The sequence below is a fragment of the Eptatretus burgeri genome, chromosome 15 (genome assembly GCF_056783735.1).
Source record: "Eptatretus burgeri isolate ZD-2024b chromosome 15, Ebu_testis_v1, whole genome shotgun sequence".
In the NCBI taxonomy this organism is placed as follows: Eukaryota; Metazoa; Chordata; class Myxini; order Myxiniformes; family Myxinidae; genus Eptatretus; species Eptatretus burgeri.
The window spans coordinates 45,091,152-45,109,779 of NC_140975.1; the positions used below are offsets into that span (position 1 = coordinate 45,091,152).

General features: G+C 41.2%; 1 protein-coding gene across 6 annotated transcripts in view; it reads left to right on the forward strand.

Moving 5' to 3' along the window:
• The window catches only part of LOC147012082 (protein FAM234B-like), a 125,320-nt gene that overhangs the window by 83,063 nt on the left and 23,629 nt on the right, over nucleotides 1-18,628 (forward strand). For 2 of the 6 annotated variants that reach the window (XM_085858283.1, XM_085858282.1), the window contains 4 exons: nucleotides 6,964-7,125; nucleotides 8,093-8,210; nucleotides 10,183-10,249; nucleotides 11,252-11,482. In XM_085858283.1, the coding sequence (XP_085714409.1) occupies nucleotides 6,964-7,125; nucleotides 8,093-8,210; nucleotides 10,183-10,249; nucleotides 11,252-11,482 (578 nt within the window). Of the gene's footprint in view, nucleotides 1-6,963; nucleotides 7,126-8,092; nucleotides 8,211-10,182; nucleotides 10,250-11,251; nucleotides 11,483-13,924; nucleotides 14,144-18,628 lie in introns of all 6 variants that reach the window. The other 4 variants (XR_015051990.1, XR_015051992.1, XR_015051991.1 and 1 more) reach the window with 4 other exon arrangements.

Below are 18,628 nucleotides of genomic sequence, written 5' to 3' on the forward strand. Positions count from 1 at the left end.
TGAGACAGTTGGTGAAATAGTCATTGATGCATGTACCGCATTTGATCTGACCTCTCGGTGGCTGCACCATTTATGAAGCTTCCACAATTACAGGTCAGTGTTTTAATGGGCTTCAGTTTGACCGATCAAGGGAATTTTGTAAATTTGTTGGAGTACCAACCCAAAATGCAAATGCTCTGCAAAACACCCCTTGTGAATTTTAATGGCTGAAAGAAGTGCTACCAAGCAGGTAGGTTGACTTAAAATCCTCATTTGAAGTATAGTATGCCTCGTGATGCAAGTCCCCCATGCTACCAATGTAGTTGACGTTAGGAGTGAAACCTATGACCTCATTGCTCAGGGGGTCATAGGTTTCACTCTTCTGAACCTCCAAAATGACCATCCCCTAGAATGACCCGTTTGTTTATATAACCACAGATTGCCATCATCATTTGATCGCAGAACTTGGAATAAAGGAATATCTCAGATTATAACAACATCAAACCATACACATCATTTTGAGTATCATCATCATTCATTGTTGTACACGCTGCTTTCTCAACGTTCTGCACACTGCAGTCCTGAACTCTCGTGTTGTCGCCGAGTTCAGGCTTGTGGATGCAAGTCCATTTTGGCAATAATTGAATTGGTCTGTGATTTCAACTGCGAATAAGGTCACTAGGAGTTGGTGTGTGCTAGGTATCTTATTTTTGTTACATCAAGTCAATTTGGGAAGATTATAAATTTGTTATCCTTATTGGTTTTTAAAGAGCCTCACAGAGATATTAACCACATGGGCAATACCCCTGGACGCCCACCTGGTAGCGGCTGGATAAGATAACCAGGGAACCACGAGGAGGCATGGATGACTCACAAAATATGTCACGGAGAAGAAAATGTAAATGTATAAATTTGTTGTTTTTTTTAATGCCAGAAACATTAGTATGCTTTCTAAATTGCACAGCCAATTTTTTTTTTTTTTTTGTAAACCACTCACATGACTATTGGCAGCCGTTTATAAATAATGTTTATATTCAGTCATTGCCAAAAATATTGGCACCCTTGCACTTTTTAGAAATAACACAATTTTCTCTAAAAAATATGTTGAAATTGACAAAAGTATTTTGTCTCCACAATTCTTGATTTCACTGTTAATATTACAGAACCTTTGTTTTTGATTCAGAATTTAATATATCCTTTTAAATCAAAAAATAAAAATAAATGACATTGACAAAATTATTGATACCCTTGACTTAATATTTGGTAGCACAGACTTTGGACAAAATAACTGCAGTCGAGTGATTCCTACAGCCATGAATAAGCTTCCTCACCACTCTACTGGCGGTTTGGCCAAACGCTCTTCCTGTTCAAACTGCTCCATTTCTCCCAGATTTGAAGGATGCCTTCTCCCAACTGCTGTTTTCAGATCTCTCCACAGGTGTTCAATGGGATTTAGATGTGGACTCATTGCTGGCCGCTTCAGAATAGTCCAGTGTTTTGTCTTGAAACATTCCTGGGTGCTTTTTGAAGTGTGCTTGGGGTCATTGTCCTGTTGCAAGTCCTATGACACATCGACGGAGACCCAACTTTCTGACACTGGGTTGAACATTGCGCTCCAAAATACCTTGGTAATCTCCTGATTTCATGATGCCATCCGCACATTCAAGGCACCCAGTGCCAGAGGCAGCACAGCAACCCCAAAACATCACTGAACCTCCTCCATGTTTGACTGTGGGGAAGGTGTTCTTTTCTTTGAAGGCTTCATTTTGTTTTCTGTAAACAGAGATTATGTGCTTTACCAAAAAGCTCTAATTTGGTTTCATCGGTCCACAGGACATTCTCCCAGAAGGATTTTGGCTTGTTCAGGTGTGTTTTGGAAAACTCCAGTTGGGCTTTCTTATGTCTCTCTCTCTCTCAGCAGTGGGGTCCTCCTGGGTCTCCGACCATAGAGCCCTCTTTCATCGAGTTGGCGACGGATGGTGCGAGTTGAAACTGTCTTACCTTGTGTCTGAAGGTCAGCTTGAATCTGCTTGCAGTTAATCGAGGCGCTTTCACCACTATACCACAATGAGCTTTGAACAATTCTTTCACTTTGAACAATTGAACAAACACTTTCACTTTGAACAATTCTTCGCTGCAATCTTTGATTAAGCTTTCTCTTACAGCCACGTCCAGTGAGGTTGGCTTCAGTGCCATGGGCCTTAAATTCCTGATAACATTGTGTCTGGTGGACAAAGGAACATCAAGGTCTCTGGAGAGGGACATGTAGCCTTGACATTGTCCATGCTTGGCTACAATCTTGTGTCTGACCTCCTCAGACAATTCTCTGGTTTTCTTTCTTTTCTCCATGCTCATTGTGGTACACACATTGACATAAAACAGCAGAATGACTCCTTTTCTCTCTTCAAACTGGTTAAATGAGTGATTTTTATATTGCAGGCACCTGCAACTCACCACAGGTGAGTTCAATTCCCAAGTAAAGGAGAATCACCTGCTTGAAATCAAATTATTTCGAACAACTTCGAAAAGGTGCCAATAATAATGTCTGGGCCAGTTTAGGATTTCTGTGTGGAATAAGCCAAGATTTCGTGATTTTTTTTTTTCACCTTTTTTGTTTGTTTGTTTGTTTTGTTCCACTGCAGCAATGCAAATGTGGATTCCAAAAGATTTTAAAATTTCAACAATTTTCTGGAAGAAATGGTGCATTATTTGAAAAAAGTGCAAGGGTGCCAATATTTTTGGCCACGACTGTATATAAACATTATTTGTTAAACGGCTGCCAATCATCGTGTGCCGGGTAAAAAAAAAAAAAGATTGGCTCTGCAATTTAGAAAGCATCTGTTGCTATGGCAAACAGCTCGGAAATTGGGTGTTATCAGCTCTGAAACTCACAAAAAGAAACCCCATAACGTTTCCAAAGCAAACCCGGATTATATTCAGACAACCAATTGCTTTAGAAACAGCCGTGAGGACTCGTATAGTCAACTTTTAGAAGGAAAACGCGATCGCTCGTATGCTGCTGAGGTTCAAAGTTTAAACTTATTCTATCTGTTCGTCTGTACTTTCATCCTCGCTGTACCAAGGTAGTGTGTTACCCAAGCATTAATTATTGATGTCGTACGTTCAAGGCATACCCGACTCCATTATAGCGTCAGTTAAACTTGTTTTTTTTCACATTTAAAAGGTAATGGTTGGTTTCCCGCTAAGCTTGTTAAATCACTGGGTGAGTAGCCTCCTATCCTGTGTGGCAAGGCAAACACGGCCTGTTCCAAGTTCCGTACAAAGTTCTGCATGGATAAAGTACACAAAAAGGAGAACCACAAACGCTTACCTTTTAAATAAAATTATTTAAATATGTAATTCAAGCGAAAAATTAACAAAATGCAATTATTATTATTTTTTTTTGTAGGTATCGATGTTGAAGTGATGGGTAGATAATGGAAGAACAAAAAGGGGAAACATTGTGAAAAATAAAATGTCATTTTCAGCGAGCCAGCCACCGCATGTTTCACCGCAGAACAACACGTGGCCAACAACGCACGGGAGTGCCCCTGAACTACAAGTCGATCGACGTACAGTATTCAGTGACAGTGTGAATATTGTAGAGCGCTCGCCAAGTGGCTTTCGCACTCCAACGAAACGGATGATATGAAATGGCTCGCTTGGCATGCAATTAGCAATCACCGAACCGTCATATGAAACGTACACCTCCCAGATTCCGGAGACTCCCGAAATGTCCAATATGTCCAAATTGGACAAATGAACACTTTTTTAGGAGGAACTGCTTGTTGGAGTCGGAACTACTTGTAAACTTGATTCTGTAGCTTAAATTTTGTTATTCTGCTTAGTTTAAGAGATTATCTCGGTTATCGCATGTGTGGAAATGAAATGAAGCCGTGAATGCTGCCGTCTCCGGGCGTGTGTAAGCATCGCAACACCCAGCGATCCATAGCTATGATGAACAGGCATTTGATAATACAAGTGAGGAAAGTGAGGAAAAAACAAAAAACTTTAGCGTTCAGAAATCGTTGCGACCTGTTCCAAGTCAAGGCCAAAAAACACATGGCGGCTTCAGACCCCAGCAAAGTTACCTTGGATACTCCTTAAAGACTCCATAGAGGGCAGTGATTGACGATGTGCCTGATAAAGGATATCGTGAAATAAGGCCGTTAATTATCCTCAAAAAGGGTGTTTTAATGAACCAAAACACCCAATTTTCAGTCAGACACTTCCTTGGAGTTTTCGTGGTATGCATGCAAAGTTTCAGGCCGCTGGGTTTCATGGTTTTGGAGTTATGGAGGCGACACACACAGACAGACACTGACACGCACACACTGCCTTTTGTTAGTATAGATGTAATAACGTGGGTGGAGGCATATCTGGCAATGTTGTAACGTCAATGAGTACCCTAATTATTTCCTCTGCTACCTGAGGTGGACAGAGGTTATGTTTTCACCGCCGTCTGTCTGTCTCTGTTACTTCGCAAAAAAATTATTTTGCCAAGTATGTTGGTGTGTGGGTTTGTCTGTTTGTTTGTCACACAATTTTTGGCCAGTTTTCAAGCAATCGATTTTTTATTTTTTTATTTTTCATGTAGTTGACAGACCAAGCACAGCCACGCTTAATTTTGGTAAAGATCCAGATCCGGATCTGAGATTTTTAAAAAGTGATTCTTCACCATTGAGAGATATGGCCAAAAATGATATTGCATGATATCTCAAAAGGTTGTGGACTGATTTGGATTAAACTTGGTGGGACATGTTGGGTGTGTGACAAGGACGAATCGATTCAATTTTGGTGAAGATCTGAATCCGGATCCATATCTGAGAATTTTTCAAGTGATTCTTCATCATCTAGAGTTGGGGCCAAAAACAATATATAGCACAATGTCTCAAAAGGTTATGGATGGATTCACACGAAACTTGGTGGATAGGTTGAGAGTGCCACGACGAAGAACTGATTCAATTTTGGTGAAGATCCGAATCCAGATCTGGATACGAGATTTATTTAATTTTTACTGATTCTTCACCATTGAGAGATGGGGCTAAAAACGATATTGTATGATATCTCAAAAAGTTGTACAAGGATTCGGATGAAACTTGGTGGACAGGTTGGGGGTGTGACAAGGATTCATTTATTCGGTTTTGGTGAAGATCCGAATCCGGTTCCGACGAAATTTTTTTCGTGATTCTTCACCATCGAGTGATAGGGCTAAAGCAATTATATATTTTCTCAGAATATATATGATATTGATATATATATATATATATATATATATATATATATTTTTTTTTTCCGAGTTTGTGGTTTCGTGTTGCGCTATCTTCGACTTTGTTCTGCGCTCGAGTAACGTGATATTCGGCTTACATTATCTCAGACCATATGAGGTGCATGGTACAAAAAAAGTAAATAAAATGGTTCTGAAACAGTGAAATCGTATTCCACTTACTGCATTAAAGTAAAATTACTACTGATACTCTGCGTCAGTTCCTTTCTCAAACACACCCACCCCAACATGTCGCGTAGAGCGCGGGTTATGCTAGTATATCTATATAAATGTCATGTAAGGTCACGTTATTTCAAAAAGTTATGGATGGATTCAGAGGAAACTCGGTGGGTGAATTGGTTAGGTGACAAGAACAAGCTCATTAAATTTTAGTTCAGGTCCGAATCCAGACCGGGCCTATCGGTGCGATACGAAATGTAAACTAATCAGCCTGGCAGAGGTATGCGCTCTTCTGTTGTTATTATTATTATTATTATTATTATTATTGCACAATGACCGTTCCATCTTCCATATAATATATGTAATAATTGTGGAATCTTCAGTAATGCCTGGATATGTTATCCTCCCTCCCATCCACCATTGTATCCCCTTTTATCTGCTGTCACTCTACCCCTCTCTCCTTTCTTTGACCAAGTTATCTTTCACACTTTCTCCGATATGTGATGTGCAAAGAAAAATTTCCATTCTCTTGTTTAATATCCAGATTGATAATAATGAAACCCTGACGAGATGTAATGAAGAACTGTAAAGAAAGAAAAAAGGAAACAAATATGTCTTTCAAATGACAAATGTATACCTTCCTGCAGCAACCTTTCTTGCCTGCCAACGTCTTCCTCCCTCCTTTATCAGTTGTTTATCCAACTGCTTGTTCCTTGTTCTGTGTCCACATGTTTCCAATGCAACCCCATAACTTTTACAAAAAGCTTACAAAGGTTACCACTGAGTCAATGTCACTTGCACATACTCAGAAAATAATTTTATATGAAAAATTCTGTGATGAATGTAAGGTCTGGAAAGAAGCATTCTATAAATGCACATGAGCATATAAATAAAGCATTGCAGCATCACGAACACTTATTTTGGGATCGACACAATTTAATTTGATTCTCATTCTGGTTTATTAACTCCCCCCCCCCCTCCCACTCTTATTGATTTGTTAGTTTGGTGTGAATTGTAGGATGATTCCCAGATGGTTGTACCATTGTCTGAGACTGAAAAAGACCGCTTGTTAATTTTGTGTTCATTCGAGTTCATTTGGCAAAACAAAATGATTGAAAGCACATGGAATCCAATCGAACAAAACAAAGAGAAAGGAAGCCAATCCTGGGAGAGGACAGGAATTTATTGCCATCACACTCTTGCCAAAACCCTTTATCTCCCATATAACAGGGTAAGTGGGAAAATGGTGTGCAAGTTTGTGTCTTCTTGCTACACTCTTAACAAAGAACCATAAACAAAGAATCCCTCAATCAGATTTTTGCAACAGGATCGATTAGCCCAGAACAACATGCTAAACAAACTGTGTTGTGGTGCTGGGTTTTTTATATTCTCATTTTAAATATATATATATATATATATATATATATATATATATATATATTTTGAAATTCCATATTGGTGATGGGTGTTTTGCCACTGTGCTATGTTACACAGTGATATGTATGTAACCTCGATACTCAGCTTTGTCCCGACCTTAGGTTTATTTGCTGGATGGTGCCATTGGGGTCGAGTTGTGGCATTTGGAGATACCCATTCTTGATCTACCAACGGAACAGGACACAGCAGCCGCGCTGAGCACCCGCAGTCATGGCACGGCATTTCTTTTCTGGGCGGGAAAGACCAAATCAATTGGATCGCAGGTCGTCAACCCGATCCTTTATTTATTTATTTATTTAGTTTGTTTGTTTATTTTTGCATGACACTTAAAAAAGGCTAAAATACTTGACCGAATATTATCGGACGCAGTATTTGACACTCTGCATTTAGAGGATACAGCACATTATCTTCTTCTCTTACAAGAAACTTCAATGCAGGAGGGGGCCATTGGTCTAATCAAGCCCATGTAATGGTTGCCAGCCTATGGTTGTTTGTCTGTGCTGTATCCTCTAAATGCTGAGTGTCAAGCACGGAAGCAGCACGTACCATTTTTCAAGTCTGGTATGACTCGTCCAGAGTTTGAACCATCAACCTCTCAGACTCAGAGCGGACTCTCTTGACCATTAAGCCACAGTCTTTTCAATGGCAGTTGTGTAAATTTTTTTTTTTACAACTACTGAAGAAGTTGTAATGTTTTCTCGTACCAGGAAAGGATTGTTCTGCATAAGTAAAACTCAGCACAGATGTTGGTCCTTTCCAATTCCCAACCAGTGCCGCACTTTCTTCCCAGCAGTGGATAGGTTTTTTTTCTTGTTTTTTTTTTTTTCATGTTATCAGAATAGGTCTTTTTTTTTCGCTCCGAAACATTTTGAAAAGAAAAAAAAACTTTTTGATTGGTCCTCATAGAGCTTAAAGCTTAAAAGGTTTGCTTTCCTGACCCAACCCGTTCTTCACTGAGGCAAAGCTCATAAGGTCAATGTATTGCAAAATTTAACGAGAACCAGGGTTCTCGTGAGACTCCGCTTCAGCCCCCCTATTGTGCTCGCTGCATGTAAACAGACCCACAGTTTGCTTCTACAATTTTACCTGTAACTTTCCGGACGTTTTGATCACTTTGTCAAGTGAATGATACTTTGTTGCCTCCATGCAGTAGAAATTGCACAATGGATTTGTAACTCTTTCATTGAAACTTGCCATTTTATAACTGAGCACTGTTCATTTATCACACAGTCAATGATGCGCTCAAGTGAGTCCGAATCTGCTCAAAATCTCTACCTGGTTCTCGCACAACAGTCAGAGGTTCTCATCAGGCTAGCAACGTCCAATGGTACAATCACACATCAAGCCGGTATGTGTACCTTCTGTGCTTTTCACATCACCCAAGGTTCCTCATTTTGCTGTTGCTGCACAACTTTTCCAGAGCATTCTCTTGCGCGCATTCTTTGTTGCACCGTTTCATTCCAAACTTGCTTCCTACCAAACCCCACCTCCACTCTCCTTCATATCAAATCCACAATGCTGTAGTTGATCCACAGAGCCCCAATGCAATACAATTGCTCGTTAGAGAGAAAGAGAGGGGGGAAGATATATAGATATAGGGATAGATGTAATATAAAGATAGCTTTGCCACACTGATGTGCCCATTTGAACCAGGCTTGTTGCAGAAAGTGAATGTTTGTGTCATGCTATAAATGGCTTGCATGGGTAATGCTTTCAGTAAAGTCTCTCCAATTTCACATCGTACTCGGTTCTTGCAATGATGTTTGAGCTCACACAGGGGAAGGCCCGCAGGGCGTTGCTAATCCATCCGCAGACTAAACAAATCCCTGTGCTCTACGCTAAGCTGGCGCGGCATGCTGATCAAGTCGATTTTTCTGCACTGGCCTGTGAATTGAAAACCTTGTGCATGGTAGAAAGTGGGGTGGGGTATGGAGGGGTGAGGGAGGTGGGATGGTGACAGAGTTCAAGGTTATCCCATGGAGATTTTTGTTTTTAATGGAAAGGCCATCCTAGTATTTTTAATTATCACAAATTGTGCTATCACTATTTGGTTGCTTTGTTTTACATGATGTTATTTATTTATTTATTTATGTGTATTTCTCAAACCCATACACACCTGTGGGGCATCAGGGCATGAACATTTCTATAGCTGAGAATTTTCCATGGAGAGGCTGCTATGCCATTGTAAAGTGCTCCCAAAGTAACCCTCAATCATGGCAGGAATTTACTTTGGCCAAGGTGCTGGCTTTCAATAGCTTACTTTAAAAAAAAAAAATTGTGCTACGGGATCTTTAACATCCACAAGCAACGTCTTTCAGACATCTTTCAGACATAGCAGTCAGCTTCACATCTCTCAAGAAGGATGTACTTGTGGGGACAACACGGTGCCTATGCAGCACCATGATGACTGCTTGTAGTTTGGGCCTGGAATTAAACCGAGACTAAACATCTCGAAGTGGGAATAGAAATCTAGTCTTAAATTGTCAATGTCGTTCTGCATCAGTGGACTGGTAGAACAGCAGATGGAATTGAAAGAAAGTTGACTGATGGAATATTTATGCTAACTGCCGTAGGAAGCAAGGAGAAGCTGACGTTTTGGATCCATTCGCCGAAGCAAAAGACATGTGGATTGCATTATGACAAAATAGTGGTCCTCTTTTACTCCGCCGAAGGGTTATTTGCCCAAAATGTCAGCTTCTTCCCATGATGGTTAGCATACCTCGAGCAACGTTCCATTGATTCCATCCACTAGCCATGTGAGTACACTACACTACCTACAGCAGATGTACTACCTTTGAGTTATCATGCAAGCCCACTTAAATGTCACCTTTCGATTTAAAAAAATGGAGGTGATCAATTTTTGGGTCGAAGGTTCGTTTTCAAATTGCTTTTCATAATTTCAATCCCGGGCATGATTCTCCATTTTGGCCACCCATCACAATCATCTTCACTTATCGGGATGTGAGTGTCAGAATCTCTCGAGTGAACTCGACCCAGCAAGATCTCAAGTTTGAGACCTATTGAGCCATCCTTTGGAGACGCTCGTTTATACCCTTACAAAATCGATTGCTCGTATCTATATACATACATACCTCATTATGCGGCAACTCAATTTATGGAATGTTGCTATAACGTAACGTATAAGTTTTGGATATCTATATAATAAAAAAATAATTTGGGTGTGGTGATGACAACAATGAACAATGTGCGATGTGTCGTTTGTCTTCGCGTAGCGTGCATTTCATACTGCTCCAGGTCATTTGCGCATGCTTTTCATCCTGCTTTTCATACTGTAATCATGCCATTTCGTGCCGCTGAAGCTTGGCTTGTTTTGGTTCAGTCCAACCACATCTCGCTTCACCACCATCTCACACAGCATTCAGCAAGGTTTGTAGTATTTTATTTAATTCTGAGACTTGTTATGAGCATTATTATTAATATTTTATCAAGTTATGGAATTTCTGTTAAAATGTGCTTTAAAAAGGTTTGCTGCATTCTTTTGTTTTTGTTACGTCTTGTGGTCAAAATGTTTTCTGTCGGACTGCATCTCCAATTATACTTGGGACTAGAGAGTTCATAGAGCACCGTGCCCAACCCAGTGTTCAGGTATATCATTCAATTTAAATAAAATAATTATTTTGAAGGTCGTATCAAAAAATTCTGGAAGTTTAGTGCCGTTGATGCAGTCTTATACAACACATTATTTCACATGTCCAGATACTGCAAAACTGGGAGGTTTTTATAAGCGGTAAGAAGGTGATATGGGTTCTGCAGTGTTGAAGTATATAATTAAAATTGAATAAAAGATTTTAAAGGTCGTGTAAAAAAAATTAATTCTGGAAGTTTACCGCCATTGACGCAGCAGCTATTTAACATGTTACATTAGTTCTTCGAGCATGTTGTCTGTGCTCTTTATGACGTCCTTGAAAACGGTAAGTTTCCTTTTTGAAATGATTTTCAATTTTGCTTGATTGCCAGACAGGCTGACAGAGTAAAATAATTATCTCGCTCCTCTCTGCGCATGTGCGATTGGGATGACGTCAGAGCCAAAGTACTGCTAAACTTCACGTTCGTTTTCCGATTATTGTTCCGATTCATGTTCAAAATATAACGTTCAATTCAAATTAAGTTGTTCCTCGATTTATAAAGTGACGTTTGTGGATGGATGGACAGACAGACGGAAGTGAACCAATTGCATAACCCCACTTTTCGCTTTGCTTGCGCGGGGTAATAATGGCAGCCAATGGGAAAATAGTTTGCTACACCAAATTTTGTTTCATGTACAACTCTTCAAGAACGTATATACTCTGTGAATTGAGGGATGGGTGTATACTGTCACTATATGTGCAGTCCACCTGTATGTTGGAAACGATAGTTTTTTTTTCACAGTTTTGGGGTTTGCTTAATTGCATTCCTCTATACTCCTACAGTTGGTTACTGGCCAAGGCAGAAAGATGCTTCACTGGCATTTTGCTCACGGCCATCCAAGCCCGGCCTCACTTTTCTCATCTCCCAGTCCCGCCTTCGAGAGGCTCTCTCTAATGCCGTAGTCTACTTGTCTCCATCTGGTGACAATGTGACCAAAGTTGACATGGAGGATGTGCGCTTCTTGGAAAGCAGGTAAGGCCTACTTAAGTTTCTGAACTCTTGCCATTTTCTTTGTATCGTGGTTGGTGGTGGCGGTGTGAGGGGAAAAACGTAAACTAAAAGGTATATCTCTAAGCAATCCAAATTGGATGTGATAGTCATTTATTTTGCAGCTAAACATCCTGAGGGTAATGAACGTAAAGCTCAGCTGAATTTGTTCACCTGTTGTAAATGATGCACACACATGCCGTAAGATTGAAGAGGTCATCATGAGCTGATATTTAAGCATTACGATTTGTTAGAGTTTTGACCTTAAATGTTCATATTTATATTGTGGATCTGACATTCCTTTCATTCTGTCCTGAAGGAATGTGAGACCCACAGCACAAAATACCTGATGATATGCAGTAAATGTTGAATTTTCAACTTTACAAAATACGTCCATTTGTGTCCTCCGCGTAGATATTTACCGATTACACGAGACTCTCATAAAGATAAATGACTATCTCTGTCGTGAGAGATATCTGCGCAGATTTTCTCATTTTCTGAGCATCCGAGCTATTTCCTCAATTCACGTAAACAATTGGTGATATGACACGAATTGTGTTATCGCCTTTGCGTTTCACATCATTATCGATGAACTTGAAACTTCAGCAACATGAAACGCGAGTGTTGCAAGTTACCATTTGATGCTGTCAAGTGGTGTTGGGTGTGTGTCCGCCTCTTCAGCACGGCAATTGCAAGAATTGATAATAATTACTGTGCTTGTTGAAGCGTTGTTGTCTTTGTGGGTATGGGTGCGAGTTGGAGTCTGCATGCGTTGTTGAAACACCTTTGATTATGTCTGTCATTTTTCGATCTTTACGTGCCGATCATGTGCGGCTTTCCCTTTTTTATCACCAGTACTGCAATTGGCAAAAATATCCTCTTCACATCATTTTAATTTGTCAATATAAATTATTTATTTATTTGTGTGCAACCCTACCTGGTGTTAATTCAATGGTTTGGGTGTTTGGAGTAGTGGGGGTGGGGGGGGAGGAAGGGAGTGGGTGGGGTGTTAGCAAAGTGTCATATTGCATACCTCTTCGTACACGCAATACTTTGCGACAAATTAACTTTGCGGTTTCATAAGGCTCATAAAATAGCTTGTAGATGTATTTCATGTTGGACAAAGATCATACTGTATTCACCTTTGTTCCAAGCACTAAATACTATGTGGCATCAGCACTTGATCATGGCATTTTAGCATGGTGTTTCAACAATGGATTAGATGGATAAGGAATGAACAATGAAGGCTTTGTTGATAAAGGATAAACTTAGTACTGCCACTTGTCAAAGCTGTCTTACTTTTAAATCCAGAAAACCAAGGTTGCACCAGCCAACTTCATGATGCAACAGCCAGCCCACTCGATCATTCCAACAGATATGAGCAGATTGAAGAGGCTGCTTAGCCACCTCAAATGTAGCATTGAGGATTGTTGAGGGAATATCAAAAGTTGTTAAATAAAATTAAGCACAAGTCTCGGTGGATACAAAATAATCTGTGGTTAATTGGTTATGAATAGTTAGTAACGCTAACCTGCATACAAAGAGGATGATCCAGTAATCACTTTGCTTTGGGGAAAAGTTTTTGCCTCAAGCTCAAGTTCCAGTTACAAAACTTCACGTGCGGTCAAAGATGCAGGTCCCTTTGAAGTTTATTTAACCCATCCAGCCCACACTCAATAATTTCAGGCCGTGGGAAAGCAGATTTGCCCATCAAAGATGTGACGATACCTTATATCTGTGTTGGATTGCGAGTTCAGAAAGTTCTTAATGATGGCATGGATGCTTGTTTTGTGCTTTAAAGCTTCATTCAAACTTCAGACCAAAAAAAACAGTGGCTTTCACCTTTTTGAGATTTATTTTAAAATGATTTGCTCAGACATTTTTAGCATGAAGGAAAATCTTTCTTTGTAGAGAAACAAAGGTGGAAGAGGGAAGGGGGTCGGGAAGTGGAGGGGGGGGGTGAGAGAGACAAAAATAAAACGGTTCAGGCTTATGGTTTCTGCATAGAAAGAAGAAAGAAAAAGAGTAATTATGTTTGGGATTTGCTGTCAGAAAAGAAGATGGATCAGGCAAGTTGCAATCAAAACAAAAGCCATCGAGATGTGTTTTCCTCCGGTGCAAGTTACAAATGGCGAAGTTCCCATTGTTTACCTTCTGACCGCCTATGGATTCATCATTGGCCTTCCATGTTTTTCCACATTTCGTCATTGGCCATGAAAAGGTTTGGCGTTATTAAATAGAAATTCATATGGAAGTGTTTATCCATTTATTTTACATCTCCGCACAGCAAGGATAAACATCCCGATGTATCGGTGTAGCAAGGTTACCTGTGCTACAACAATATATAATAACCAGAGCTTGAAGGCAGCTTTTGATGGAGAAGAAGCAAACTCTTTAAAAAAAAAAATTCTCTCCTTGTATCCACAGTTCTCTTTTCTCCGGATGACTGACATCACCTCTCGGCCGGCACATTTTCCAGCACTTTTTTTTTCTGCACAAGAAACATCTGCAACTGATTTGAACTTCCAACAGCAAGCTGTTGGAGAGCAGAAAAAGAACTTTTCTTTCTTCGGTTGACCTTGACGTTGCATCGCCAACCCACCCTCCATCTTACCCCTCGAAGTGCTGAGCATGCTGGCCGTTTGGGTAAGGCTTTATGGGAATGGAAAAAAGTGTAATGAATGGAAGTTATTGTTGACGTCAAAGCACAAGTAAAATCGACTTGCACTCATATTTTCATAACCCTTTTCTGCAATTTAAGCCTGGAGTTTGATTCTAAACTTTTTCACTCGTACATGAGAATATTTCAAGAAACTTCAAAGTGGAAAAGCTTGAGACTTTAAAATCAAGATTATCCTTCTGAGAAAAAAAAAAGGCTGAAAATTGAAAATAATCCCCTGTTGTTTAATAGGAGAACACAAACAAAACAATTTTGCAGAATCGTTCCAAACACGGATGCTTGAAACGAGTTCTACACTGTTGATTATTAAATCTGAATGGTAACTCGCAATTAGTTAAAGGCAGTGCATTTCTAAATAAACGAGGATTTTGAATACAGTTGAAACGTTTGAGACACTGTAGTAACTGCATTGAGCAATGAAGTGGTACAGAGAAGTACACGTCTCTCCATCTCTTTGTTTGTGAGGATGATCTCAAATGGGAGAGGTTCTGGAATCGAAGGGTCAAAAGCTTGATGGACAGGGTCAAAGTGATAATTGAGATGGTTATTGAATCAGGTACTTGATATCTGTCTATTTTATACAAGAACATCCAGGGGAATTACTAATAGCTGAGAGAATATTGGAGGTGAGGAGGAATGGCTATTAGAGGACTTCCAAATGCGTGCTGAGTAAAACGGCTACTCACCCCTTCACCGGTCGTCGTCCCTCTCCCTTTTCCCCACTCGTTGGTCTTGCCTCCCTCACCCTCTTCCCTCCCTTCCTAGTTTTCTCGAACGACATTTATTTTTGTTGTATGCAGAGTCGAGGCTCATGAAAGAGCTAGAAGAGAACAGATCATGACGAACAGTAGAGAGAGAGAGGCGAAACACCAACAGCAGAACCGAAGGCCAAGACAGAGGGAGATGGATGAATGGGCGGCAGGTGAGGATGCATGGGGTGGACAAGATGGATACAGAAGGAAACTAGAAATTTGGAATGAGGAGGGATTGTGGTGGGGTGAGGTGTGGGGTAGAGGGGTGTTAATGAGGGCAGAAAAGATCATGGTTTTAAATTGGGGATGATCTGAGATGGTTGTGAACAGCTGTCTTGAAGACCTGGAGGAGAGATTGAGATTGAAGAGAATGTGGAAGTTTGTTCTACAGGTGGGGAAGAATAAAAAAAGAAAAAGAGCACAGGTGAGCAGTCATTCTGGATTTTCACAAGAAGGGGATTGTTGGCAGACCTTGTGTGTCCTGCAGAAACTTGGGGGGGGGGGGGAGTACAAAGCATGGAGATGGCAGAGGGTGCAGGACCAGAAAGGAGGCAGCAGAAGATAGAGAGACCACTGACCTCTGCGATGGCGGAATGATAGGCCCATAGACTCGCCTTCATCATGGGAGATTCAAAAGATCTTGAAGGCTTTGGTTTCCACAGCATCAAGTTGAGATCGGGGAAGCAGCCCAGAGGGGAGAGTAGTATTCCATAAAGCTACAGATGAAGGCCTTATAGGTGGATAACAGTTCAGTTGTGCCAAAGAATGACTTTGCACGATGGGAGGGTGCCCATTTGGCAACTGGCTTTGGAGACCAACTTTGAAATGTGGTTTGCTCAACAAAGATTGTGGTTGAGAAAGAGACCCAATAGTTTGAGTGACTTAATTTCTGTAAGAGGGTTGTTAAAGTAAATGGGAGGGTTTGTCATGAGAGAGATCGAGAGAGAGATCGAGAGAGAGATATAGATATATATATATAGATATATATATAGATATATATATATATATATATATATATATATATATATATATATATATATATATATATATATATATATCATGGGATTTAAAGACATATTCCAAGTATTTGACAAGCTTGTGATTTTGTCAAGGTCTGAAGAGAGGGAAGAGGCTGCCACCTGGCTATCTTGAGTATGTCGATGTCATGACAGAGGGTGGTGTCATCAGCAAAGGGATAAAGGGGATTTTCCATAGATTGTTGATGAAGATTAGGAATAGGATCGGGTGTAAAACACTGCCTCGGGACACTCCAGTTTGACAGGGAGAGGAGATGACAGGATTGTGTTGAGAGCCACATGTTGGGTATGAGAGTGGAGCAAGTCACTAACTCAAGAGTGGAGTTGGCTGAGGATGCAGTTGGCAGAGAGTTTGGAGAACACACTGGGATGCTGGACTGTATAGAAAGCTCGAGATCCGTCTCAACTCCAGAGAGACATCCCTGGTGTCATCCGACATTGAGGTCCTCCATCCATTGTTGGGAGAGTAGAATCAGAATCTCCAAGGTGGAGTTGTTGGTCTTGATCCAAAATGATGATCTGACACGAGGTCATTGGAGAAGAGGAATGATTTTATGTCAACTGCAATTATTGATTACATGATCTTGCTGATGATTAGAAGTAAGCTTCTAATCCATGGGTGGGTGGGTTAAGGGGATTGGTTTTTGTACCTTTTTTAATGTAATGCTGTGATGTTGGCTAACTTCTATGCAGATTTAATATGATCTAATGCAAATGATAGTGAAAAGGGCAGAGAGAGGAAGTGCACAAGCTCAGTTTTTACAACACGTGAGCTGATGCTGTGCGGTCCAGTTGCAGTTGCAGTATCAGAGTCGAGGTTTGCCAGAAACTTCTCCACTTTCTTAGGTGCAAAAGACGCAGAGCCCAGGAGCAGTTGAGTGTGACTGGGTAGGTTAGGCACAGAGCAAGGGGGTGTGTGGGACAGAATTTGGAAGCAAACACAAAATTGAGGAATTTGCCCTTCTCATGAATAGTCAGCTGTAGTGCCATTTGAAGTGAAGGAAGGGATGGAGGGGAGCTTACACCAGAAACGCTTGACAAGTCTCCACCAGGTTTTAGAGGGAGACAAGTTTGAAATAATTAATTTTTGAGGTTTTCTGGCTCTCTTGGCAGTTGACACACTTATTGCAGGGTTTGTGGAATGAACTGAGGTTGACTTCGGTCAGATTTGCTTTCCAGGAGGAGAATGCAACTTTTTTCAAGACAACTGCCTCACCACACAATCCAGTGTACCGTGGGTGGGAGGATGGTTAAGACAACTAAAGACTGAATGAATCTGTGCATCAGGGAGAGCAGGTTTCTGTGGAAGAATTCCCAGGCTGAGTTTATATCAGAGTGGTGGATTTAGAAGACCAGTCCTGAAGTGCAATGGCTGCTTGTAGTCTTTGCCAGTTTGCCTGAGTGAACTGCCAGACTCGCCGGTGCTGAGGCTTTTCTCCGAGAATGACTAGAGAGATGTTGACCTTCACAAGCACATGATCAGATGGAGCAAAGGAAGAGCAGGGGATATTGGTGAGGAAGTTGGTCATTACCAAGTCGAGAAGGGAGGATTTGCCATTATGAAAAATCCAGGTTGGAAAATTCACAGATGGAGTCACGGAAGTCCTTTGCTGAAGTGCCTTGCCAGGTGAGAGAGGTACCAACACCAAGCCAAATTCTATGCTGACAATTTAAATCGTCACATATGAGAAGCCTGGTGTTGGCTCAGTGGTTAGGGTGGCGGCTTGGGATCCTAGGGTCCTGAGTTCAAGCCCCGTCAGCCACCGAATTAATGCACCAGAGGGTTGACTCAGCCTGTCATCCTTCCGAGGTCGGTGAAATTTTTTTTTTTTTTTTTTTTTTTTTTTTTTTGTATACCTTGGTCGAGGCTCGTATGAGAGCTAACACACAACTCACAGCAAGGAGGCATGAGACAAGAGGGGTGGGAGTGGAAGGGACAAAACATTGGAGAACAGACACAGGTGAACTGTGGAAGGGAGAGGGATGGGGATGGGACGGGGAACATGGCGAGGAGAAGATGGACATTACAGGGACTTTCAGGAAGGAAAGCAGGAGAATTGAAGGAAGTGGGCATGGGTGGATTATCGGGGGTAGAAAAGATCGAGGATTTGGATGGGGGAAGATAAGAGGTGGTGGTGAACGGCTGTTTTGAAAGCCTGGAGGGAAGAATGGGAAAGAATAGAGTGAGGAAGTTTATTCCAAAGGCGGGAAAAAGAGGAATGAAAGAGTGAAGATGAGCAGTGATTCGTGATTTTGGTAGTTTTACCAGAAGGGGGTTGTTGGCGGACCTTGAGCGCCCTGTGGAAATGTGGTTGGGACAAATCGCAGAGAGAGCAGGGGGGCAAGGCTGGAGAGGAGTCGGTAGAAGACAGAAAGACCACCGACCAACCTGCGGTGATTGAGTGAGAGGCCCAAAGACTCAGCTTCATTGCGGGAGATGCCAATGATCTTAAAAGCCCTGGTTTCGACAGCGTGAAGTCGAGAAAGGTGGGAGGCAGGAGCACCAGCCCAGAGGGGAGAGCAGTACTCCATCAGGCTACGGACAAAAGCTTTGTAAGTAGTCAGGAGCTCAAGAGGGCCGAGGAAGGACTTTGCACGACGGAGGATTCTCAGTCCGCGACTGGCTTTTGAGGTCAGGTTGGAAATCTGACTTTCCCAGGAA